The sequence below is a fragment of the Carettochelys insculpta genome, chromosome 6 (assembly GCF_033958435.1).
Source record: "Carettochelys insculpta isolate YL-2023 chromosome 6, ASM3395843v1, whole genome shotgun sequence".
Lineage (NCBI taxonomy): Eukaryota > Metazoa > Chordata > Testudines > Carettochelyidae > Carettochelys > Carettochelys insculpta.
In genome coordinates this window covers 60960283-60987533 of record NC_134142.1, presented here as the reverse complement: position 1 = coordinate 60987533, position 27251 = coordinate 60960283, and the positions used below count along the sequence as shown (strand labels likewise).

At 47.1% G+C, this 27251-nt stretch overlaps 2 protein-coding genes across 2 annotated transcripts in view; one reads left to right on the top strand and one right to left on the bottom strand.

The window, feature by feature from the left end:
* Window positions 1-611, bottom strand: part of SPINT1 (serine peptidase inhibitor, Kunitz type 1) — a 30855-nt gene extending 30244 nt beyond the window's left edge. The window contains exon 1 of the mRNA XM_074997002.1: window positions 584-611. Coding sequence (XP_074853103.1) covers window positions 584-587 — 4 coding nt within the window. The 5' untranslated portion in view covers window positions 588-611. The remainder of the gene's footprint in view (window positions 1-583) is intronic.
* A 17140-nt stretch (window positions 612-17751) lies between these two features.
* PPP1R14D (protein phosphatase 1 regulatory inhibitor subunit 14D) overlaps window positions 17752-27251 on the top strand; it is an 18597-nt gene continuing 9097 nt past the window's right edge. Inside the window, exons 1-3 of the mRNA XM_074997001.1 lie at window positions 17752-18133; window positions 22246-22341; window positions 25404-25436. Of these exons, the coding sequence (XP_074853102.1) occupies window positions 17945-18133; window positions 22246-22341; window positions 25404-25436 (318 nt within the window). The 5' untranslated portion in view covers window positions 17752-17944. The remainder of the gene's footprint in view (window positions 18134-22245; window positions 22342-25403; window positions 25437-27251) is intronic.

The following is a 27251-nucleotide window of genomic DNA, read 5'->3' as shown; positions in this document are numbered from 1 at the left end:
AAAGAAAAAAAACTGACTCAGTGGATGAGAATCAGACAGAGAGCTCCTCCGCCGCCAAAGGTGACAAAAAAAACCAAAGCCAGGCTTGTCCTGGAGGAGAACGGGACTTGAGATACTTCCAAGCAGCAGTTTATAGCCCAACCAGCCACTTCACAGCCCTGGTTGCAAGGTGTACCCTAGCCAGCTTGTGATGGCTTAGCAGTGAAGTGGCACAGATGTGCAAGCCACTCCTGCAGAGGAAATTCAATCCAATGTGAATTTCAGGGAAGCAGCAGCGGCCTCCCATTCCCACTCCCACCAGGGGGAAACAAGAGTGTCTTCCCTCTGCCTCCTCCCAGCCAAGCACCAGCAGCTGCAGCTGCAAGCTCAGGCTGGGCAGTCAACAGGCAGAGCTCACCTGTGCCTGAGCTTGCCGCAGACAGCGGGCACAAGGGGAGGAGATGAAGGGAGCCAATGCAGCAGCCGGCGCCACATGAGGTGCAGGCAGTGCTGACTCCGGGTGACCTGGCAGAAAACAAACTTGGGTAAAGTTTGAGCCTGGTGGGCCGAGCGTGATCCCAGGAAGCAGAGGGGAGGGGCTCACCCATGATGTGTTTCTTCTTCTGCTTGGTGGGCACCCAGTGAGTCATGGCACGGCGGTGCCACACGATGGCCACCAAACCGGGATGGGATGCAGAGACGCAGCTCCTAAGCCACCATTTTCCAGCCTCAGGCCAGGACACGTTTGCTTCTGCAGATGAAGAAGAAGTCACGTGGTGTGGGCACAGTCAGCATTGGGAGTCCCCTGTAAGCCCAGCTGGAGGAGCCCCATATTCACCAGGGAGAGTGGCTCTGGGTGTCCCACAGTGCTGGCAGAACCATCACCCACCCAGTGCTAACTTGCCTCCCATTGCTGGCCCCAGCCCCAAGGAACCTGCCTCCCCTTTCTGCCACTGCCCCAACCGACTTGCCCCAGGCTTAACCCCTCAGCTCCAAACCCAGAATTACCTTACCTTCTGCCCCCCCACTGCATTGCTCTTTTGCTGTGGCCCTTACCACCTTCCTAGCAGGGGGCCAGAGTCAAGCAGGAGCCACATGTAGCTCAGAGCCATCCAGCCAGCTTTTAAAAATGGCACTGCTGCCAGCTCCACAGGCCAGATAAAAAGGCTCCACAAGCCCGATTCTGACACACAGGCCACATGTTGGACACCCCTGATTTAACACTTCACACCATATTCTCTGTTTCTTTCAGGGCACTTCCTTACCTGTTGTAACCTCTCCAACAGGGTCCATGGTGGGGCTGTCGGCTGTTCAGCACAGCACACAAAAAGGAATCTGTTAACATGGACCCCCTATATTGTAGTAATTCACTTTTACAAACCCACTTTCCAACTTTTCTACTCACTTTCCCACTGACCCTTGCAAGGGAGGCATCTCGGTAAGCACCATAATCACAGTGAGGGAGAGGGTAGGGGTGGCTGACAGTTGTGCCTGCAGACACAAGAAATTTCAGACAGGACAAGGAAATTCCTTTTGCAGGAACAAAGTTCTAATTACGCCACAGTTAGTATGGTGATGGAGTGACCCACTACTAGCTTCCTAGGGAATTCCACCAAACCACATCAAATTACTAGGGTGGGAGATACCAGTCACACACACTCCCTGGGTCATTTCCTCCCATCTCTTGCAGTGGGGCAATCTGGGAGGCATCACAATCTTCAGGCTCCATGGCATCAGTCACTCCCCAGGGCTCTGCCAGCTGTAGAGGCTCATGCCAGCTTCCTGGGTCTCTGGCTGTCACTGTCCAGGGCTGGTCTATCTCTGGTAGTCCTACACTATGACTCCCTTCTCCTATACCCAACCCAGACTGCATCAAGCTGCTTCTCTTTATACTGAGCCAGCACTTGGAGCGCGCTCAGTACATCCTGAGGGGAGGGACTTCCTGCACCCATAGTGTGGGGTGTACTCACCCCATCACATTCCCCTCAGTACTCCAGCGAGGGCACCTGCTCTAGCCTCGCTGATGGGGAAGGGGCAGTTGTCCTGGGGCATGGTGATTCAAAGGGGCTTGGGGCTCTTGGCAACTGCTGCTGCTACTGCAATAGTGGCCACAGCCATAGCCCTGAACCCTTTGAATTGTCCCTGGAGCACTGTGCTGTGTGGGGCTCTGGGGGGTGGGGATGCCATGCACTGGGTGGCACAGAGGACTGTCTATCCCTGGCTCCGCCCCTTCTGCCTGGAGTTCCACCCCTTTCCAGGGGCACAGAGATAGCCCCTCCATCTTGCCCAGGGGCCCACATAGGCTGCCAGCTCCTCTGGCCCTCACCTCTCATTGGTGGAGATCCAAGTCTCTCTCCCTGAATGTGTTTAACCTCCAAGTTGAACAGCTCCACCCCTTTGCTGTGTTATTCCTGGTGGACACAGACTGCCCAAGCACTCCTGCTTGCTGTCTCTTCAGAGACAGTTACCAGCGTGACTGCTCAGAGTAGAAGTTACCGCACAGGTCTGTCTCAGGCAGCCTATTTTATTCTTAAAGGAATACACTTTGGAGCAAACATATTTAAAACAAAAGCCTCCCTACTTGCTAATAAGCTTATCAGAGATCACTCCAACCCTAACACTGGCTCTGGCAACACTCCTCCCAAGTTGTTGCCTTATGATTTCAAGTACCCAGAGGTTTTTTTTCTGGCAGAACGCACCGGAACAGAGTTCCAGCACCTTCTTTCTGCTAGAATGCCAGAAAAATTTTCACTGCTGGCTCTGCAGCAGTGCGGGGACTGGGTAGGAGCTGCCACTGGTCCCACAGCAGCATGGGGACCAGGGCATTAAAAGTGAACACCCTAATCCCTATGAGGAATCATCAGACTTGAGTTCCGGCACCTTTTTGTCCTAGAAAAAAGTCCTGCAAATACCTCACAGCTTCAGCTCAGAACAAGCAGTTTTAGTTGGGGGACTCCCTATGCCAGACCCAATAATGATTCCTTCAGAATTGGAGCCCTCAGTGGACCAGGATCTGTCTGGATCAGGAAGATGACCCTGAGCCTGTTTTCTTTAAACGATACTATTCATCCAAAACCCCTTTCTTTCCCTGTTGGTCCCTGGAGAATCCAAGTTGAATTTGTATGTACATCTCCAGAGGGGTGGCTCTGAAGAGCTCGTAAGTGGAGGAATTACATTAGCTTCCCCTGCCCTACTAGAAGAGGTACATACAATGCCACAATAAGAGGCCCAGAACTGACTTTTTAACACAATGGACCCCCAAGCTATTAACTGTAATACAGGTTGGATAATGTTGATCTTAATTCTATAAGATTTCTCCAGGATATTGTAAGAGAGTGTCAGTCTGACAGAGCTGGCAAACTTGCAGCTGTGTTTCCACACCACATAATGAAAGTTCAGTGGTAGGAATAGTCCTCTGGAGAATTAGGATGTCCTTCTGTTTCACAGCCCTGGTTGAGACACACTGGCAGCTGTCCCCTCTTCCTGTTTAACTAAATCCATTATTCCCTGACCTTTCACCACAAATCCACAAAGCGTTTCTGAGCGCATACAACAAGACTAACTCGGCTACCTCTCTGATATGCCTGAGCACATAGTTATCTTCTTCACTCTTAGTCCCATGAGACCTGACCTTCTGCAGTTTGTCTGGAACAGGAGTTTGCTACCCACTGTGGCGTGTAGCATCTCTTGCCCAGGGAAGTTGATGGCTACATTGTGGCTTGCCACACGAGAAGGTAAAATAAAGAATATACGTAAAGTCTAGAGCTGTATGGGACTCCATAAACAGTCGAGGCTGCTCTGCATACTTCCTCCCCTCCACCATATAAACTCTGGATTCTTATTTTTGTTCCAAATCCAATGAAGTGGGTCTTACCCATGAAAGCCCATTACCTCATACATAAAACCGTTCGTCTTTAAGGACTACAGGACTGCTTGTTATCTGTAAAATGTTACTTGTCTATAGCACCAGGGTGATCATAAGGCTTAGTTAACCAATACATGCAAAGTGCTATGAGATCATCAAATGAACAATATTATAAATGCAAATTATGTACTGTAGGGCATCCTGCAGTGGTTTGGAGTGAAGAGCGGTCTGTAACTTTGGAATCTTAGGCCCTGATCTTGCACCGGTGGACGCTGGCTTCTGGGAACCTCTGATGATCTTTTGAAAAACAGGTCTCATCCTAGCTAATTCTGCAATGGCAATGTCTTACATGGTTTGGAGGGGAGTGAGTTCCTGGTGCCTGCAGGCTAGCAATCATCTTATGTCCTGAAGGTTGAGGTTTGATCATCCATAGTGTAAGATATGTAATGGCAAATGTTGTTCACTAGTAGTAGTAGTAGTAGTAGTAGTAGTAGGCATCCTTCAGTCTACGTAGACTATGGATTGTGCCCTTTGTAGTTCCATTTGGGATCATGATTTGCAGCATCGACTGTGACTGTGAAGGCCCACATGAGAGTGACAGTCCTTGCTGCATCTGTTGCATGTGTAATGTGTGTCTGGCAGGTCCTTACTGTGCTTTCTGTGGGCTCACTTCTCCTCTGCTAGCTCTCTGATCCTCATCTCACCCTTCTGAAGGCCCTTGTGTAGTTCCTGCCTCCATCTGCTGCGATCGTCTGCCAGCTCCTCCCAGCTGTCCGGCTTGATGTCTACCTCCCTGAGGTCCCTCTTGCAAACATCTTTGTAGCGCAATTGGGGGCATCCAGGAGATCTTTTGCTACAGGCTAGCTCGCCATACTGGATTTCTTTTGGGATCCTTCCATCACTCATCCTGTGGACGTGGCCAAGCCAGCGGAGCCAACGCTGCCTGAGGAGGGAGTGCATGGTTGGGATTCCAGCTTGCTCGAGGACGGCGGTGTTGGACACTCTGTCCTTCCATGACATTCTAAGGATGCACCTGAGGCAGCGCAAGTGGAAGACGTTCAGCCTCTTTTCCTGGCAGGCGTACAGGGTCCAAGTCTCGCTGCTGTAAAGGAGGGTGCTGAGGATGCAGGCTCTGTAGACTTGCATTTTGGTGTGGGTGTACAACTTGATGTTATTCCACACTCTCTTGCTGAGTCTGGACAGAGTTGTGGCTGCTTTTCCAATCCTGCTATTTAGCTCAGTCTCCAACGACAGGGTGTCAGTGATGGTGGACCCGAGGTAAACGAACTCGTGGACGACCTCTAGCGTATAGTTGTCAGTGCTGATTGATGGAGGTTCAGCAACGTCCTGACCAAGTACATTTGTCTCCTTTAGGCTGATGGAAAGCCCGAAGTCCTTGAATGCTTTGGAGAACTGATCCAGCAGTTTCTGAAGCTGGTCTTCTGTATGTGACACTACAGCAGCGTCATCTGCAAACAGCATATCTGATGAGGACTGCCCACACCTTAGATTTAGCTTTCAGCCTTGCAAGATTAAACAGTTTCCCATCAGATCTTGTGTGCAGCAAGATGCCCTCTGTTGAAGATCCAAAGGCATGCTTCAGGAGGAGCGCGAAGAAGATCCCAAACAATGTCAGAGCAAGGACGCATCCTTGTTTGACGCCGCTCCTGATGCTGAAAACATCCGATAATGTGCCGTCATATTGGATGGTTCCTCTCATGTCTTCGTGGAAAGACTGGATCATCTTGAGTAACCGTGGAGGACAGCCTATCTTGTGGAGCAGTTTGAACAGTCCATCCCTGCTGACCAAGTCAAAGGCCTTGGTCAGGTCGATGAAGGCAATATAGAGTGGCTTCCTCTGCTCCCTGCATTTCTCCTGCGGCTGCCTCAGAGAGAAGACCATGTCAATGGGAGATCTCTCTGCGTGGAATCCACACTGTGATTCGGGGTACACCCTCTCAGCAATCTTCTGGAGTCTGACGAGGATGACGCGAGCGAACAGTTTACCAGTGACGCTTAGGAGGGAGATTCCATGGTAATTGTTGCAGTCGCTTCTGTCTCCTTTGCTCTTACACAAGGTTACAATGTTAGCGTTGCGCATATCCTATGGAACCTCTCCCTCTCTCCAGCACAGGCACAGTAGCTCATGTAGGGGTTCTAGGAGGGTGTCCGTGGCACACTTGATTACCTCTGGTGGTATACCATCCAGGCCTGGGGCCTTTCCTACTCCAATGCTGTCGATGTCTTTCTTCAGTTCGTCCACAGTTGGTTCCTGATCCAGTTCGTCCATTACTGGTAGGAGCTCGACGGCATTGAGGGCTGTATCAACCACCATGTTCTCGCATGAGTACAGCTGGGAGTAGTGCTCGACCCAGCGCTCCATCTGTTTGGCTTTGTCAGTGATGACTTCACCAGATTTGGATTTCAGAGGTGCCATCTTGTTCTGGGTGGGTCCTAATGCCTTCTTGATGCCCTCGTACATTCCCCTGAGATTACCAGAGTCAGCACTGGTCTGGATGCTGCTGCATAGCTCAAGCCAGTAGTTGTTGGCACAGCGCCTGGCTGCCTGCTGTACTGTTCTTCTGGCTGCTCTGAGTGCTTGCAGGGTATTCTGGCTTGGTGAGCGTTTGTACTCCAGGAGTTCAGCGCGCTTCTTTTCGATGGCTGGAATCATCTCATCAGAGTTAGCTTTGAACCAGTCATTTGTGTTTCTAGCTCTTCTTCCAAACACCGACGAGACCGTGTTGGATGCTGCCATCTGGATGTCACATCGGCACCCCCAGGACAGCTGTGCAGATTCTCTTCGAGGATCCCTCTGAACTTTTCTGCTGTCTCTGAGTTTGCTGTCTTTCTGGCATTAATGCAGGGCCTTCCAGTTGGTTTAGAGTGGTACAGCTCCTTGAGTCTCACCCTGAGTTTAGAGCAAACTAGCGAGTGATCTGTATCGCAGTCGGCACTATGATAGCTGCGTGTCAGAAGGATGTTTTTGAGGTTATCACATCTAGTGATGACCACGTCTAGCTGATGCCAGTGTTTCGAGTGTGGGTGTCTCCATGACACTTTGTGCTGTGGCTTGGTTTGGAAAAATGTGTTTGTGATGCACAGATTGTGGTACGTGCAAAGTTCGAGAAGACGCTGTCCATTTTCATTCATTTTTCCCACACCGAAGTGGCCTAAGCAGGAAGGCCATGAGTCACGATCGGCTCCAAGTCTCACATTGAAGTCACCCAAAACGTACAGTTGTTCGCGAGCAGGTATTTGCACTATGGCAGCACTAAGCACATCACAGAACTTGTCTTTCACTTCTGGTGTGGTGTACAGGGTTGGAGCGTAAGCACTGATCAGGTGGACAGGACTGGCGCAAGTTTGAAGTATGACCTGAAGAGTCTTTCTGATCTGCCCATGACTAATTCCACCATTTGTAGAAGGGTATTTCTGATGGCAAAGCCAACACCATGCTCCCTGGGTTCTTCTTGGGCTTTACCCTGCCAGAAAAAGGTGTAGTTCTTTTCCTTTAGAGATCCCGAATCTGTGAGTTGCATCTCTTCCAGAGCAGCAATGTCATCTTGGAGCCTCTTCAGTTCCTCATTGATGACAGTGGTCTTTCGGGTGTCACTGGTGTCCTGAAAATCTTCAGTCAAACCAGTCAGCATGGTCTGCACATTACAGCAAGCAAGCTTAAAACTTTGATGGTTTTCTTTTCTTGTTGATTTTCTTATTGGTTTGCCTGGTGCTCAAATTTCAGTCACTTGTCAGGTTTGGGAACCTTAAGCCTCATGCACCCAATGAGGCAGGTGAACTGTGGCGGGACAGTACCCTACTGGCTGGGGGCTGCCCAGCTTGAGGTGGGTGGTGACTGTCCAGTGAGATGCAATGATCTCTCCCACCGTCGAAGGCAACCCCTGGCGCTCGTTCTCTACGCCAGTCGAGCAAGAGCTTATAACTGGTATCTGTTACCTCCCGTGTTGGTTCAATGCTGTTAAGCGATGCTGGAGTACCTCTCCAGGCACGAGCCTGGGCAATTTTTTTTGGGACCCTGGGCTGCCTAGACACCAGTGTCCCCCTCTTGGCTTTACTGATATAGTCCAAAGGAGAGGATAACCTCTCTGCCTTGTGGGTTATCCTAGGAAGGAGCAAAGCTAACGGAGTAAACCCTGACAGAAAATCCAGAGAGGAGTCCTAAGGCGGTTCTATGTCAACTTCTGGCATTGACCCAGCAACTCCTGCAGCTGAGCTGGTACCAGACGTAGAGGTTATCCTCTCCTTTGGACTTGTTGTTCACTATGATACCATTATACAGCCCTTTTTGAAACCAGACACACTGTTAAAATTGCTGAGATGTCATTTCTTATATTATCTCAGCTTGCATAACATGTTATAAGTGACATGTTAGAAGTGATCGCAGACTTACTGAAGTGCAGGAAAGAATTAACTCAGCAGGGCTGCATTTGTCAAAAGCCTCTGACTATTTCTCACATGGAATGATAGTAATTTTAGTCCTACCACACATGGTAGCTCAGCTAGACTTTCTTACTTTCTCCCCATGTACAAATTATCCCATCATTAAAAAACGTATACATCATATTAAATTTATAAGGTGTTTTGGGATCCTTTGAGATGAAGGGTGTTATAGAATCATTAAATCCTCATTTTATAATGGACCTAATTTCCTTGGGTTACTGAAAGACAGTGTGGTCTAGTGAATAAGTCATGGGTGTGGGAGTCAGATGAAACAGGTTTCAGTCCCAGCTCTGGCACTTCGTATAGTGCATTGCATTAGGCAAGTTACTTAATTTTCCGTGCCTCAGTTTCCCCTTCTGTATAATGAGAACAACAATAGCTACCTGAGTAGTAGTATTGAGTAGATTCATATGAGCTCAAAAAACCCGATTTTTCTCACATTTGAACCAGTTTTATCCTGTGTACCTCAATTGACTTGAACTGAGTGGCACATGATTTATACTGCGGTGAGATGAGAATAAGGCTTATAGTCTTCTATCTGGAAGTTTTCAGACAAGCCCAAGTTTATGAATCAGGAGCCACATTTGACTCACAGACTCATAAACTTTAAGGCCAGAAGGTAAAATCATGATAATCTAGCATGACTTCCTGGGCACCACAGGCCAAGCACCTTGCCCATCCACTCTGGCAAAAGGCCCATAATCTTAGTCTGAGTTCCTGATGTCCTCGAATCTTAATTTAAAGACTTTAAATTACAGAGAATCCATCATTTACTCTAGCTCAAACCAGTCAGTGATTCATGCCCTATCCTGCAGAGGAAGGTGGGAGAACCCCAGGGTCTCTGCCAGTCTGAGCATGAGGAAAATGCCTTCCCAACCCCAAATATGGGGTTCAGTTAGGCGTGTGGTGCCCAACACGCTAGCCGCTAGCCACATGGGCTATTTGGCCAGTTGAGTGTGGCTAGTTGACTTGAACAAGTTCAGAATAATGTGGCTAGTTTGCTATAGCAGTAGCCACTCCAGTGGCCTAGAACTGGTTGGACACTGTGGATTAGACCCTGAGCATGCAGGCAAGACCCCCCAGGAAAGAATTCTCTGTAGTAACTCTCATCCTTCTCCATACAGGGTCCTGTCACTGGCTGGTGGAGATATTTGCCAGTAGTACATGTGAAGGGGCCAACTCCTCATACCATCCCTTCCATGAACTCATCAAGTTCATTCCTAAAACCAGTTAATATTTTTGTACATCCCCCCCGACCCCCCAACTCCCTTGGAAGCCTGTTCCGGAACGTCCCTCCTTGGATGGTTAGAAATCCTCATCTATTTTCAAGCTTAAACTTGTTAATGTCTGGTTTATATCCAGGTGCTCTTGTGTCAACATTGTCCCTTAATTTAAATAACTCACTTCTCTCCCTGGTGTTTATCTTTCTGAACCTTTTGAGAGGTCATTCATATCTCCTGTCAACCTTTGTCCACAGTGGAATGAAGAGCATCAGTGCTGCAGTGCAATCTGTCTGAGTCACTTATCTTGTTGTTGTGGTTGTCATAGGAACAGCAGTACCTTGATCAGCAGGTTCATGCAGGTTCCAGAAGGAAATGACATCGTGGCCCTGTTGCAAAGAATGAGACAGAAAGAAAGAGCAAAGGTTTGTCTTGCTTAGTCTCTTTACACCATCATATAACACAGCCAAGTGGCACCCTCAGTCTTCATCTGTCCTGACTGCCTTCTGTCACACCACCCTCTGTGGTGGAATCCATTTGGCCCTAAGATATCCCAGGGCCCTGTACTGCTTGGTGTTCAAGTGATGGCTGCATTGGAAGACAGATCTGCTTCCCCTCCCCCAGTCCTCATCCAAATTAATTCTACTGAGAAGGCCAGTGTTGAAAGGTAAGGGGAGGGGCTTGGAGATACCGGATGATGCAAAGAGGTGGCAAAGGAAGGACAAGAGGAGGGATCTCAGCCGACAGTGACTAAAGCTGTGTTGTGAAATGGGGCAAGGGAAAGGATGACAGAGTGGTGACTTCTCAGCAGAGTATGGGGCTGGGGGGCATTTCCTCTGCACGAAGTGAGCCCTTAGGTTGTTTCTTTAGTGCCCACAAGAAGTGTGTGGTTATGTGGCATTAGCATTCTCAGCCTAAAATCCCAGTGGAGGCAAGGCACTACCATTGCACCTCGTGGCAGAGAGGGGAGGTTCCCCCTGATGTTGTGTGTATGGGAGGGGAAGTTAACCTCACCTAGCTAAGCTCTCTAGAGTCACGGACATCCTGAATTCCTCGGGGGGAGGGGCACAAGCCCTGCTCCGCCCCAGACCCTGCCTCCATTCCACCCCTCCCTCCAAGCCCCACCCTGCCTCTTCCTGCCCAATTCCAGCCCTCCCCGACTTCTTCCTATCCCTGCTCTCCCCACACCACAGCACCTCCTGCATGCTGCTGAAGAGCTCAAAGAGCAGGAGGAGCTGATCTTCCGGGCAACACGCTGGCTTGGCAGCAAAGACAGTGTCAGGTTTGTCTTGCCATCAGCAGCCCTCCCGTGTTATTCCTCATAGCAGCTCCTGCTATGAGAGGCTGGGACCAGAAGGGCTGCATGTTCTCCAATTGCTAGTTTTACTTTACCATTCCTCAGCATGCCGCCTGCTCGGAGAGGCTGAGGGCAGCTGAGGCTGCCCACATCACCCACACTCCTTCATCACTGCCTATTGTATTGAGCTCCCCCCCCGGGCAGAACGCCCGCGCCATCCCCCACCGCAGTGGTTCTCAACACTGGGGGGCCCTGGAGGACCCATGTGTTAATGTTTATGATGTGTTGCAAACCAGGCAATAGCCAGGGGTTGGAAGCCCTGAGCGGTTTTGATTGGTTCTCTCCCCCATCCCCAGGCCCAGGGTGTTGGCTGCTGCTAGTCGTTCACCCCATGATGGCAGTTCCTGCCCTGCAGGACTGGCTGGGCTTGACTCTGCTCTGGGCATTGAGACCCCTCCAGGGTTGCAGCAAGTGATGCTCAGGTGTGGGCCTATCTCCTGACTGGATTTTGTCTGTGAGAATGGAGTTGTGACCTTGCTGATGGGGTTGCAGTGCCCCTCGCTCGCCTCAGGCCTACTCACACTCTGTCATCATGATGCGTGGGCCCAACTGGAGTGCTGCCGGGACCCCAGAGGTTGCAGTGGCTGGAGCAGGGAGGTGAACGGTCTGAGAAACCCTGCCCTAGAGTGACTCCTGCCTACTGGGGCATAAGTGGCTCTGGGCACGCCCACAGCCTACACTCCTTCACCTTTCCTTCTGGGAAACATGTTGGAAAAGTCTGTCTAGGACTAGACAATATTTTCCCACATCCTGGGCCATTCCTCCCAGCGACTCCTATTGAGGGCTGGTCTACATGCAGCATTTGTAAATGGCATCCTCTCCTAAATCTAGGGGAATCAGCCAAACCAATAGTGGTACCAAGGTGCTCCTATAACTGCATTCACACTAGGGACTTGTGTAACTGCCTTCAGGCAAGCTCAAACCTGAGATCTCTGGAGCTCCATGCAGGCACCTCTACAGCTTGAGCTAAAGGCCAGCTGGCTCTCGGCCTAGTTGCAGAGGACACTTATTCTTTCTCTGTGAAGTGGTCTAGGTACCACTACATGGGACAGTTAACCACACATGGGTATGTGGGTTACACTTGCATTTAACTATACCAGTTGCTCAGGTGAATTATAGCAGTACAAAATCAATGTGAGACCAACCCTGAGACAGAAGTCCTGAGACCATTGCAAGAAGCATGACAGATGACCTATGCTCCTATGCCATTCATAGGTGAAGGAGGGGACGTGGGAAGGCACTGAAACTCCCCTGCACTCCCCCAACTCCTCTGCAAGCATCAGGTGGACTGAGTGTGCAAAGCAATGAGTTCTGCAGAGGAGACAAGAGAATGCTGTTCCCAGCTTGGGCCCCTGAGGCAGTGGGGTCAGAATTTTATGACAGTGTAAGATAAAAAAGGGCTGTTGGGATGTTCCATAAAGTTCAATGATCAGTTTCGTGGTTGGTGAACTGAAAACAATAAGTTGCTTAAGTGATAGAAAGTATTTGCAGATTTTTCTGTAGTTGTTTCAATTGTTGTATTCGGGAGGTGGTAACAAAATTACCAATACCTTTCTTTGGGAAGATAGCTGGTGTTTCAGACAAAGGAAAAGCTGCAGATCTAATCTGCCTGGATGTTACTGAGGCATTTGATACAGTTCCATTTGAGAAATTATTAAGTTGGAGAAAGTGGGTATTAATATGAGAATTGATAGGTGGATAAGGAAGGAACTGATTATAGGAGAGATGACAACAGGTCACAATGAAAGGTGAACTGTCAGGCTAGACAAAACAAAAAAGCAGTCCTGTAGCACTTCAAAGACTAACAAAATAATTTATTAGATGATGAGCTTTTGGGGGGACAGGCCCACTTCTTCTTTTGTGCTTCTTTTCTGCCTCACCAAAGCTCATCACCTAATAAATTAGTTAGTCTTTAAAGTGCTACAGGACTGCTATTTTGTTTTGTGAAATACAGACTAACACAACTACCTACCTCTCTGACTGTCAGGCTAGAGCGTGGTCACTAGTGGAGTTCCTCAGGGATCAGTCTCAGGACCAATCTTATTTAATATTTTTATTACTTAGCTTGGAACAAAAGGTGGGAGTGTGCTAATAACCTTTGCTAGTGACACAAAGGTATGAGGTTATTGCAAATACAGCGGAGGACTGGAATACCATAGAAGATTTGGGTGATTTGTAAACTGATGATGGGGAGCAGGATGGGAGCCAGGAGGGAAGTGGGTATTTCCCTGGAAGGCGGGGGTGTCACAGGAGTGATTCACGTGCCTACTGCCTGAGTAGCATAGGTGGCAGATGTCCCTCCTCCCGTGCTGCTCCCTCTTGATGCAGCTCAGCGCTCTTGGGATTCTCCAGTTCACTGTGTAAAGCAGGGTTAAGGGATGCTGATGTCAACCCTGTCCCTTTCCTTCCATGTCTGCTGAGCAGGGGAGGGAGACAGGCAGGCCCACCAACAGGGTGAGGGCAAAGGAGGCAGTTGCCCCCTGGGCTCAGAGCTCCAGCCACCACCACTGCCAAAGTAGCTCTGGCCCTTTCAATTGCCTCGGCAGAGGGAGCGGGAGGAATGGCCTAGGCCCCGCCCCTTCTGGCACTGGCTCCGCCCCTTCTGGGATGTGGAGCCAGGCCTGCCTTGCACCTTGCCCCACAGCCCGTGGCAGCTGTCTGTGTTGCTGGAATAGAGCAGGAGAATGTAGAATTTTTTTTTACATAGCTACACTAAAAAACAAAATAACATGAAACTTCAGCTCTACAAGTCCACACAGTCCTACTTCTTATTCAGCCACTCCCTAAGACTAACAGTTTCTTTACATTCATAGGAGATAATGCTGCCCACTTCTTGTTTACAACATCATTTGAAAGTGAGACCAGACATGTGCATGGCACTTTTGCAGCAAATTCTGCAAGGTATTTACATGCCAAATATGCTAAACCAGTGTTTCCCAAACTTAAAACAGTTGCATACCCCTTTTGGGAGTTCAGCCTCATTGGCATACTCCCTCTCCCCATGCTTAACTCCTGATTTTTAGTAATTTATTTTCTGCCATGTACCCCTTGAAATTCTTTCACATACCACTGGTGGTACACAAACCACACTTTGGGAAACACTGTGCTAAACATTCATACGTCCCTTTGTGCTCAAGCTGCCTTTCCCAAGGACACAATTCTCTACTGCTGACGCTTGTTAAAAAAAAAGTATTAATTAAATTTGTGACTAAACTCCACTGGAGGGAGAAATGTATGTCTCCTTGTCTGTTTTACCTGCATCCTGCCATATATATTTCATGTTATGGCAGTCTCTGGAGATGCCGTTCATTTTAAGAATAGTTTCATTGCAGAAAGTACCTATGTGAGATTCGTAAAGACAGCTGCAGCATCTGACCCCAGCTCTAAGAATCTGAAGTGCCTTCCAAATTCTGAGAGCAACAAGGTGTGGTGCATCTTTTCAGATGTCTGAAAAGAGCAACACTCTGAGGTGGAAGTTACAGAACCTAACCCACCCAAAAAAAAAAATCGGTCCTTTGCTGGAGGCATCTGACTGCAGGACAAAAATGAACATGTGTTGGGCTGCACTATTCTGAACTGTTATTGGGCAGAACCTATCATCAGCATGGACGTATATCCTCTGTGCTTGATTAGGGCTTTTATAGGGCTCCTTGCTCACCCGCCCACCAGGAGGCATGTCAGCGCTGGCACCTCCTGAGAGGTGACTCGTACACATTGGGAATCCCCGGGCTGCTCCTTTACTTCTACAGATTCATTTGGACACCTGCAGGGAAAGAGCAGACCACACCACTGCCTCTTCCTCACCACCCCCCCGGCCCGCTCCCTGAGTCCAGGCAAAATAAAACTCTCTTTTAGTACCCTCTCTCTTCCTGCTTCAGACATGCTATGTGGCGGGGTGGGACAGGAAGGGGATCTGGGTGCCCTATTATGTTCCTCCAAAACAGTTCCAGATTCTTGGCACGTGCATATATGCTCACACACATGTGCATCCTCCCTCCGCCCTTTGACTTTGGGCTTTCAGACTCTCGTGTCCATACCATATCTGACCACACAAGATGATAGGGTGCTACAGTATCATATGAAATCAGCACCATACAGACAGCACTGTTTCAGTGAGGAAACTCCTGTTTTGTGCTCCGTGAATCTCCATGTCTCTGGCTGCAGTGGAGCTCCTCATTTTGAAAGTGCGTGGAGGTGTATGAGTCCCCCTGTCTCGCGGAAAGGCTTTCCTCTCCCTTCTGAGACTTGAGGAGAAGGGACTGACCTGTTCTCTGGAAAGATGAGCTGCAGCCCTCTTGAATTATTCAGTGTGTGTATAACAGTGGTTAGTCCTGCCAGAAAGATATTGCGGCTTATGTCACATATGCAGGATGTAGCTCCTGAGTTCTAAGAAAAGACCAGTGTAACTGTAACCCTGCCACACACACACTCCTGCCTGCTTCAGGGGCTGGCTGTCATAACATCGCGAGGCCAGGACACAAATGTTGCGTTTTGGGGTCCTTTTGGCATGGAGGACCTGGCTCTGAGCTAAGTGAACGTTCTGTACAGCAGCCTCATGTCCCGGTTTGGAACTATAGATTAGTTTCAATACTTAGCACTTCTCATCTGCAGAAATGAATACTAACTCCTCACAACACATGAGATAGAGAGTTCGGTAGTACTGTTCCTGATTTACAAATGGAGAAACTGAGGCACTGTTGTTAAATCTAATGCTAGCAGTTTGCAATGCACCACCATGGTGCCTCCTGCTGGTCACTCCAGGAATTAGCTCTGTGCAGTCTCAGTGCCCACTCCTGGCAGTGTCTTATCCACTATTACCTTCTTGCCTATGCTCCATCACTCATTCGGACCTGCCTCCCTTCCAGACCACGGTGCCTTTCCCTTAGGGTATAGCCCCACAGCAATGCTCCCACACTCTGGGTGCCTGCCCTCCCAGGGAACCAGAACTCCCACCCTCTCTACGCACCTTGCCTCAGTGACCAGTCATCATCTAGCCCTTTACCTCAGCAGCAAGCTGCCGTCTGAAATGACCACTCATCGTTGGCAAGGGGGTGTGGTCCTGCTTCCTTCTCCTGCCCTGGCTGCTCCCCTGCAGCCCTAGTATCTCCCTGGGCCACTGTCCCTGGGCCTCAGCCTGGGATTTATTCAGGCTTGAGCTCCCCTGGCTCACCTTGCCTTTCCCCAGCTCTGATCTATGTAAGGTACCCCGTGCTAGCAGGCAGCTTGGTCCCTGTCCCTCCAGAGTTGGAACACCTCCTAGCCAGCAAACTATTTATACAGCCCTGCTAGGCTCTGATTGGCTGCCTCAAGCCTTCTTCCCATTGGCTCCCAGCCTCAGCCCCCTCTCAGTAACCTTTTCCATTCCAGTGTGGGGCAACCACCCCTTCCAACTACATTTTAGGACTTAACTGCCTACAGTTGGGCAGCTAACTCCACATTTAGGCATCAAAATAAAAGATCTTATTTTCTAAGCACACACACGTTACTTAGGAGTTAGTTAACACTATGGTTGCTCGGCATCTCTGAAAAAATTAGGCCAAGTGACCAATAGCCCCTCGAATCCGTTCCATTCATGTACAGATTTTTTCCATCCATGTGTGGAATAAATGTTTTATGGGCACTGAGATGTGTGAATGTGCACAACCAGTAGAAACAAACAAACAAACAAAAAAAGTCCTGGGTGCTCTGCTAATCAGACGGGCACTGTTTGAATTACTCCTGAGTGGCCTCCCACCAGTGGTTGGCTTATAGGGAGCACTGCAGGTGACTACTTTTCAGCCACCAGCCATGAAACTTTTTCCCCAGGCAACTTACTTCAGGCCATGAAGGGAGTAAGCTGGGATGAAATGCAAGACCTTCTGGCTTCCATTTTGGTTCTCACACTTTTAGATCACTGAGCCAATCCTCTTCTCCCGCCCACCCATCCACACATTAAATAGACCCCTGAACGTTCTTCTGTCTCTTGAAGTTCTGAGTCTCCGATGTCATGATAATACAGTACAAAAGATTGAACTTTATAAGTGGAAGTAGATCTATGGATATAGTGTTACCATCTTAGGGAAAAAGGAACTAATAACCAAAGGGGCATAGTCCATGGCTCTGTAGTAAACTTGCAGGAATAAATATCACAGTTGTGCTTGGAATCCTTTTACGGGACGGGGGACTAAAGGTCTGTGATATTTACAGCACTTTTTCATTTTACAAGGTGTTGTCAGCTGCACAGACACACACAAAATGGAGTGACTTTGATTACAGGTACCAATCCACAGCCACAGTGGAACAACTTCTGGAACTACTTGGGTTTAGGAAGAAGGGGCTTTCGAAGTTTGGGGGGTAGTCCTTCTGAAAGGCCCCTCTCTATATGGGTGGTGTGTGTTCTGAAAGCGGCACTTTCGACGTGTGTGTGGCTGCCGTTATGCTAATGAGGCGCTGCATATTCATGCCAGCACCTCATTAGCATCTTCTGAACTGCATCATTAACATGCCCCTTCCGAAAGGAGGAGGCAAGTGTAGACATAGCTTGTGTGTAGCTGTGTCATTTCGAAATAAGCTATTTTGGCATCATTATTCTGGAATGGTTTATTTCAAAATAACGTCACTGTGTAGACATAGTCTATAGGCCATATATTATGTAGGAACAAGTCCTTGTAGGGAAATACTCATTTAAAACCTGCTTCTCCCTTCCTTCCCCCTGCTGGAACAGCTTGTATTAAATATTAACAAACTTTGTCATTCAGTTCCCTGGGCCTCTTTTATCAACAGATTTTATTACAAAAGCTTCTCTCCCTCCCACGTTTCTTTTGTCAGCATTGTCAACTGCGCAGCCTAAGAATCTATTTCCTGTAATTCTATCTGCACTGCCTCATTGCTTCTCCAGCTGCACAATTGCTCCCTACCTTTCTCGCTCTCTCATTGGGACCACTAACGCCGCTTAACCTACCTTTGGCCCTTGTAAGTAGTTTGGACTGCTGCTCACCATTGCGCAATGGAAATGTATTAAAGGGGCAGGAGAAGAGGAGAGTGAAAGAAAAAGACAAAAACAGAAGAGCAGGTGGAAGGGTGATGAGCATGGCTAGCAAATCCAGAGATTTGCCTCGAGTAACCTTTCAAGCTCCAGAGAAGCCTGGGGACAACTCATCACACAAGAAATTAGGCAAGCTAACAGTTAAGTACAACCGCAAAGACCTTCAACGCCGACTAGACCTGGAGGAATGGATTGATGCCCAATTGCAAGAGCTGTACCAATATCAGGTAAGTAATGGGGGTGGATCAAACTTTCCTATGTTATGTGTGTGGGGAGGGATCTAGATCCTGTGGACTATGAAACATTATTTTTAATTCTCTTGGGGATGGGGGTTAGCAACCCAGGTTGTGACAACTGAACACTGTTCTTTATTAAACTTCTATCGCACATTAGAGCTCCCTCGCTAAGTGGTACTGCTGTATTACTGAGGACGTAGGTCTCACCCACATAAGCTCATTACCAAATCAGTCGATTTGTTAGTCTTTAAGGTGCTACAGGACTGCTTGTTATTTGTGCTGTGTTAGTGATCAAACAGTAGGTAATGGCATGTCTGCTGAGGCAGACAATGGGACCTACAGGCAGAGAGGAAAGAAAGGGTAAGTCAGGATTCAGTCATTGTAGGTACAGATTTTGTTTCCACTCCCATAGGCTTCCAAAGCTGTCTCCCCAGGCCATCTGACCAACATTTTCCATAGCACCTGTGTTTCTGCATAGGAGCAGTCCTTTAGCACTTTTACTGCCCGTAAGAGCTGGCGAAGGCAAATAAAGATCCAGGTGTGCTACCTGCATTGAAGGCAGTCCTTACATTGAACTATCTTGGGGTATGTCTATACTTACTGGGAGATCAATCCAGTCAGCATCAATCTTCCAGGGTTCGGTTTCACACACATAGTGGGGACGCACAAAATCAAACTATCAGGGCTCGACAGCTGACCCTAGTACTCCTCGATATCGTGAGAAGTAAGTGAAGTTGACAGGAGAGTTTCTCCCATCAACGTCCCCCAGTGAGGATGGACAGATAAGTTGATCCTAGGTAAGTCGAATGCAGCTACGCAATTGTTGTAGTTGGAATTGTGTATCTAGGATTAACTTTCAGTCTAGTGTAGACCTGCCCTTAGAGTCACATTACTTTTCAGGCTTAGTTGTTTGGAGTTCAAACCAGCAATTTATCACATTGCTTTTCTGCAAAAGTTTCCAGTGCAGACTGAACACAGAAACACTAAGCTGATGTCACTGAGACAATTAACATCTTGTACTTATGTGGTACTTACGTTGCCAAATCTCAAAGTATTTGATTACATGGTTGAATAGTACAATCCCCGTTTAGGGAAACTAAAAGAGAGAAGTTACAGGATTTGCCCTGATCCAAAACTCATTGAAATGACTGGATCAAGCCCAAATCACTAGCAAACATGGGAACACCATCCAGCTCTCCTAACTCCCTTATCAAGGGTAGACCACTGTTGACTTCAACAGAAGATGTGGATGAGTTTAACAATGTGTATGATACAGGACACATCTTCACCCTGCACTCAAAATGAAACATTTTGAAATTTTGAAAAAAATATGGTTAACTCCTGGATTTCAGAGTCTCCCTTTTTTGAGCATTGTTGCAATTTCAGATTGCAGATAGGAATGGAAATGGACATGCAAAAATAATCCTTTAGCAATTTTCAGGATCACTTACTTTTCTATATGCGCTGGAATTTATTAGTCACTATTTTAAATGAAAAGATAGATCCCTTGTATTCACACCATCTACAAAAGACAACTGAAAATAAGCATATGTTTGTTTTGCAGTACATGTGGCACCTGTTTTTCAGTACACATGACACCTGTAAGAATATATGTCTGAATTCTGGCATTATTTCTGGCTTTTTATTAGGAACGTTTTTAATCTTCTTGAAGTTAGTAAAATGTCTATTAGACTAGTAAAATGTTCAGGAGTTAGGCTAGATCATGGATTCCCAACCTATGGGTCAGGACCCAAACATGGGTCACCAATAGATTTTCTAAGGGTCACCAGCCGGGCAGTTCCAAGCCGCACATGTCTTTTTAAGGAGCCACTTGCGGCTCCCGCCACTAACTCCTCTGGCTCCGAGTCTCTGCCCTGCCATGCTGAAATGGAACTCAATTTAATTAGTTTAACAGCCAACAAGAGGGATCTGGCTGTTAGACCAAGTAAATTGAGTCCCATTTCAGCGCAGCAGGGCAGGGAACTGCCTGAGCTGCAGCTAGGGGAAGGGAGTAGGAGCGCTGGGGGGAGCTGCGCAGGGGAGGTAGCGGTGGCCCGGCAAAGGAGCAGTGCTGATGTGAGGTAGGTGGGGGACATTTTGGGGCTGTGAAGGGTTGAAGCTTGGGGGAGGAGGGGCCGTTTGGGGCTGTGAGGGGTTTAAGTCTGGTGGGGCACAAATCAAGATTTATAAAAAAAAAAAAAATTCCCAGCAGAGAGAACCTCTCCCCACACCCATTTTGAATTGCCTTGAGTCACAAAGCTTTACTGAATTGTCAAAATGAGTTGCTGTCTTAAAAAGGTTGGGAACAAGTGGGCTAGATGATTATGATTGTCCCCCTTAACTTCTATTCATTTCCATTTGAAATTCATTCATTTTTGTTTATAAAATATTAATGGAAGCTCATCCCATGCTCTGGGTCCCTTATCGTACATTAAAATTCACTTCAGCAGGTTCAAATACACTGCCTAATCCCATCCATCAGTAAACTTTGAGTCACGGGATCTTGAACTGAGTCTGTAAACATACATACATATTTGACATGAATGTAATGTTTATGAAAGGTAACAGATTGATGGCTCTGGTGAAGGAAGGTGTCCATGGAACAGGTGCAGCAGCAGGGCCATCTTCCTTGCCAGTGTTCCTGTCCTGTCTATAGGGGATGGGACTGTCTCTGGAGATGATAAGTTAGTGTAGTCTCCAGAGCTGTGCTGTCTTGGGCCTCTCTACTGGGACTGCCAAACAAGACTAGTGTTGCAGTGGCAATTTTTGTGGTATGGGAACTGGACCCAGGACCAACAGACATTAAACGATACCTATTTTTTGTCATGACTCTCTGTCAACCTAAACTGGACCTAACCGAGCAACCTAGAGAAGAAAGGCTGCTTAGTCCATTAACCATGTAGTTTCCCAGTACTGACCTTCCTAGGAAGTCTGTCCCTAGAACTTACTCTGTTCTGTTCCCATTTCCTAGAGGTGTGCTGATTGATTCTTTCTTGATCACCTGGCTTGAAGAGATAGTGAAGCTGGACACTCTGGACCCTTTTTGGCTTCATCCTATCATCTAAAATAATAATGAAATATGCCTGTGTGGTTGGGCTTTCATTGCCTTTATCCAAGTCTTTGTTCAGTGCCACTTTGGTGTTCAAGACCAGCAGTCCTAAGCTCATATGACAATCCCATCAGGAGGAGCATGTCTATGCACATATCCAGTAGGAGCAGCAGTGCAGAACAGACAGTGGCACCAAGCTGTCACTGTGCTCATGTGACAAGATCAATGACATTCGATATCATTGGGTTCCTGCGAGCCAACTCCTATGGTGGAGAAAGATGAAAGAAACCTTCCTTCCATAGCAATGGTAGGCAACCTGAAGCCCGGCGGCCACATGCAGCCCACTGGGGTTCTATGTATGACCCATGAGACATTTTGTTTACTGTTGCCCAGGCACAGGATCGCCAGATGCTGCTGGGTTTTATCCCCAGTGTTTTTTTTTTCTTTTTCCTAACAGTATTAGGGAAGTGACACACACATAAAACAAGGGCATCTGAAGTGAGGTGCATGCTGATTGCACACACTGCTGGCAGGGACAGTCATGCGCTACCTCTGCAGCCAATCGAAACACTGCTATAGTCATTCAGCATATCCCACAAATTCTAGGCATGCAAGCGCAGTTAGAAAAAGTGCCCTATCCTGGGACACTATCTTGGTTACAACAATCTTGCAGCTCACTGAGATGAAGCAGGGCCACTCATGCAGTTGAGTCACTAGCCTAGGTTGCACATCATTGTTCCATATGGTCATGTTGTGGTGGGATTCTTTGACACCTCTGGGAGCCAGGTCTGAAGGAGCGGTAAGAGATGTTAACTGAATCAAGCCACAGTCAGCGTGTTGGCGTGTAGAGCTGCTGGAGATGAGCGTGAATCCGAACTTTGGTTCTAAATACACCAAATTTCAGGAAGATGAAGATGCTAAGCCAATCTTTACTGGTTGTGCTCATGCTTAACTTGACTCCTTCCCTCAGTCCCACCCAGTTCTCCACACAAAGTCCTTTAGAATGCATGTGAGTTGATAGTACAGGTTTATTTACCATGTATTTTTGCTCTAGCTCCAGGAAGAAGCAGAAGCAGCAACCCCAGAACCAGAAATTGATATTGAAGATCTTCTAGAGGTCTCCAATGAAGAACAGAAATCAAAACTGCAGGTCAGACAGAGGTTGTTTAATTCCTATTAATATTCAATATGGGAGCTAAGATCATCTACACTTGAAAATTGCCATATCACTGACTACGAGTTACTGGTGGACCACTGTGGCTTGGTGTAAGTGTTTGTGTGGATGATACAAAATTGTCCACTCCATTCCAGAAAGCCTGATTAAGGGCTGCTTTATTGTCAGATATTGCACTGATTTAATCAAATGGCTAGAAAAAAGGATGTCGTGCCATCCTAGTGTAGTTGTAGTTATGGTGGTATAAATCCCTTATGTCTATACAGCAACATCTGCACTAAGATTTGCATCAATTGAACTAACTTGGGGTTTTTTTTCCTACCAAGCTCATTAAATTGGTGCAAAAACTCAATGCAGAGCAGCTCTGAGACGCAGTTTCTCTGCAGCCGAACTTATAAATTCATTACACCCAGTGTCAATTACACTGTAATAGTTTAGAAAACAATTGTGTTCCTGTAAGGTAGAGAACTCACCCCCCCATAGTCCCCTCTCATGTCAGGGTACAATATCAATCACTGAGTTACTCATTGTATCTGAAATAGCTCACCTATCCCTACTAAATCACTGGGAACATTAACAATGAATAAGGAATTTCTCCACTCGTGTATTAAATAGGTGAGAAGAATAAGCCCTCTCTGTATACAGTGGGATAAGGACCAGGGAGTCTTCATCCACCTCCTGAGCTATTTCTCAGCCTATCCACTAGGCTGAATCTTTGGCCATTGGGCTTGTGTACCCCTTCCTCAGTCTGGTAGGAAAAGACAGGCCTCTTCTGTTCTGGCACAGGGATCCTGTATAAAGAAGCTGCTTCTGCTCCATCATACATGCTGCTGTTTCCCTGGGCTGCTTCCTACCTCCAGGCTCCCTTGTGCTGCTTCCCCATAGGTAGTGTTTAGCACAGCCTTCGCTTGGTCCCCAAGCTTTTCACTTCTTCCAATTTCTCCTTTGCTGATTAGTTCCTCTGCCCCTCTTCGGCTCTGCTAAAGTGCTTTTACAGACTCTTCCAGTGCGCTTCCCCCACAGCTGTCTGACCTACTCCTACAGAGCTCTTCTGTTCTTTCTGGTTTAATGGATTTTCTGTCACTGCTGCCCTTCCTCAGAAGCTCTGGCAATTTCCCCTACAGCTTCTCTTTCTCCTTTCAGGCCGTAGATCAGGGCTTGCCTCCAGAGTAACCTGTGCTTTCTATAGGTCTTTCTCCCTGACTTCTTGCTTATTTAAGTCCTCTCTCAGGACTCCCGCCCATGAAAGCCAAAGCATGACCCCTCCTCCCCATGAGTTTTTCCACCCAAAGGGGAGACTGGATTTTGTTGCAATCTCTTCTTTCAGCTGAAGCCTCAGTAATGTCTTTTCCTAACCCTTTCACAGCTGGGGTCACTCATGAGCCTCAGATTGCCTTATCACCAACATCTTATGGCTAGTTGCTAGAAAGTTCAGGGACAAGCCTGAGCTTGGCTTGCACTATAGGGCCGGCCAGCCAGCCTGTGACAGTCCCATTCACATCCATTTGGGGGGTTTGTTACTGACCTCTACTGCTGACAGGAACAAGTCCTTATATCATTGTACACCAGGCTGAAATGTCCTATTTTTAGGGCTTATGCCCCTTTCCCATTTAATATATAAAAACAGAGAAATTCCTGATTCATTGTAAATGGCCCCAGTGATATACTAGGGAAAAGGGAGCTACCTCAGATGAAATAAGTAACTCAGATTTTCACCCAAAGTTGGAACTAAACCTATTCTAAGGTTAGAAAAATGTTGGTTATCTTTCAATACCGTGGTTCTCCTTCTCCCAGAAGGCTCTGTACTTCTGTATTGCTGGCAGCAACAGTTCCAAAAAGCCAAGAAAACCCAATCAACCAATTCACAGCCCCTAATGGAATGGCTGTTGTTGAGGTATTTGTTGCTTGAACATGGTTTACATCACAAAGAATTAAGAAGCCTGTTCTTGAGTTTTTGTAGCCCAATTTTGCAGATGCTAGAGACTGGGATAAACTTTAAAACACAAGCAACTCTTGAAAGTCTCACAGTAATAGTTCCTGTCTGGCTTGATACAAAGCCCATGGAAGTTAATGGAAAGACTCACGGCTGACTTCAGTGGGCTTTGGGATCAGGGTCACACAGTGTTCTTCGGATGTAGATCTCAGAATGAAAGTATAATTAGTAAAAACCATCCTGGGAGCAGACTCTGTCTACATCAGACAACATACATGCTATGATCTCTTCTGGAGTCCTCTCAGGCAATATGATTTAAAGTCAGAACCAGGGTTGCCAACCCACAGAAATTTCATTTATGGACAAAATGGAAAAAAAATTGTGGACAGAAATTTTTATGGACATAATTTTTATACTATATTAAGATTGCATAAAGGGCCAAAAGTGAAAAGTAATCCTTGTCATTCATACATCACAAGAAAAATACGCTATTTAACTCACTTTCATTTAGTTAGTCATGGTCCTGAAAGATTTCCATTTTGTGACGTACATCTGAACAGACAACTAAAATGTCCAATTTCTGCTGTGCTGCTGTAAAATGGCTGAAGCAGCACAGAAGAAATTTAATTGCTATAGAATAATTGCTGTTTTTTGAAATTTTATTGCACTTTTACAAAATTTATGGACACCCAATTTTTTTTTTTTTTCATGGACTTTACGGACACATCCAATTTAGGCTAACTTTTTCTGGACTGTCTGTAAATTGACGGACAGTTGACAACCCTGGTCAGAACAGCTAAAGCAGTCCAGCACTTTGGACTAGGAACAAAGTACAGAGCTCTGCACTGGAAGTAACAGTGGAGTTTTGGTGACTGCGGGTCCTGGGACCTCCTCCAGCATTTAGTATACAGCAACCTCAATAAGTCTGGACCAGGGAGTCCTAGAACAATGTGGCCTGACGTATGTGGTGGCACTGTCAGGCTCTGGAACGGCCTTGGATCACATAGTACACTAGATTTGGCAATGGTAAATTATACTACTTGTAGCTTAAAAAGGAAAAACAAACAGACAAACTCCTAAGGAACTAACATGTTGTGCCTTGCAGGAAATTCTCCATGAGTGTTCCAGACCTACCGAGGTGAGTGAAGCATCATCAATGAGTGTTCAGTCTCATTATAGGCTGCTATCCCATTATAGTGTGGCTCCATCTGGTTAAATAGCCAGTACGTTCTGCAGATAGTTGAAGCTTGAGGTACCATGCTTGTTTACTCTCAGGAGTTTTTGTTTATACTTTATTTCACAGCGCTGTAAAAACCAATACCTGAGTATATCTGAGTGAGGCCGTGTCTACACTTACGAAAAACTTCGAAAGGGCCATGCTAATGGCCAAATTGAAGAATACTAATGAGGCGCTGAAATAAATATTCAGCATCTCATTAACACGCTGCCGGCCACGGCACTTTGGAAGTGCTGCATTTTGCTCGTGCGCGGCTCGTCTACACGGGGGTCCTTTTCAAAAGGACCCTGCAAACATTGAAATCCCCTTCTACTCCTATTATGAATATTTCAAAGTTTTTTCCTAAGTGTAGACGTAGCCTTGAGCATAGAATAGTGAATGATCAGGTTGATTTCCAAAGTGTGTTTCCTATGCTTTTCTCAGGGCTTATTGATTATAGGGTCACAGGAATTGCCAGAAGCAGCAATGGTCCCTGCAGAAACAGACAAAGTATGCAACATGATACTGTTAATACATAGTTGTCACTTGCTTCTGTAGTGTATCTCCATGGTATCTGCTTCAGCCCTTGTAAATGGCTGTGCAAAGAAAGAGCTGGTAAATAATTCATGTGGACAACAGACTTAACCGAACTAGTCACATTGGAGTCTGCAGAAACTTGGCCAGAATTAAGGCTGGCTGTGGATCTCGGACAGGCCATCCGCAAACCACAGTCAAAAGGCCAAGGCTAATTGTGCCATGTGCATAGCCTGCAGGAGTTTGTGTCATTCACTGGCTTACCAAACCAGCAGTCATGTAGCACTTTAAAGACTAACAAAATAATTTATTAGGTGATGAGCTTTCGTGGAAGAAGTGGGTCTGTCCCATGAAAGCTCATCACCTAACAAATTATTTTGTTAGTCTTTAAAGTGCTACATGACTGCTGGTTTTATTTTGTTAGAATACAGACTGACACAGCTACCTCACTATTACTATTCACCGGCTTAGTGAATGTGATCGAGTTGCTGTTTAGTGGCTGAGCCCCGCCACTATGACATCTACCTAGCAACTAACCAAGTTAGTCCTTTCTTAGCCCAAGAGTCCCTAAAGGTCTGAATTCAAACCCTTCTGCTGAGCCCAGTGTCTTAATGTGTGCACCTATAGGGCCAATGATCTACAGACAAGAAAAAATAAATAAATACCAGGTACAGGGGAAAGGGGCTGAGGAAGCTTCACAAGAAGAACTTAGATGCCTTACTGGCATTCACAGAACCACTGTTCAGCTGCTGCCTAACTCTTTTGGCACCGGCACCAGTGCCTGTGGGGATGCACAAAGCTAGCGAACACAAGCTGCTCCATGTCTAATTCATGCCTCACTCCCAAAGGCTTTGCAAAGTAGGCATTCCCTTGCCTATTTTGCCTGGGAACCCAGATCCTGTAGGTGTGCTCAGAGCACAGCTAGCTCCAGAAAAGACAGCAAGGAAGAGGATGCGGTGCTGGGGCCACCTTCCAGTGGCTAGCATAATCACCTGCAATCTGGGAGACCAGAGTTTAAATCTCCTCTCTGCAGGATTTGGAGCAACAATTTGAACTCAAGTCTCTTTCCTTCCAGGAGAGCTTGATGACTTTGAACTGAAGGGCTTTCCAGGATGGGGCTTGTTGATCAAACTGTTCCACCACGTAGGACATAGCTAATGCCATTAGGCCAGAGAGTGAGATTACTTAATAACCCATTGGCTA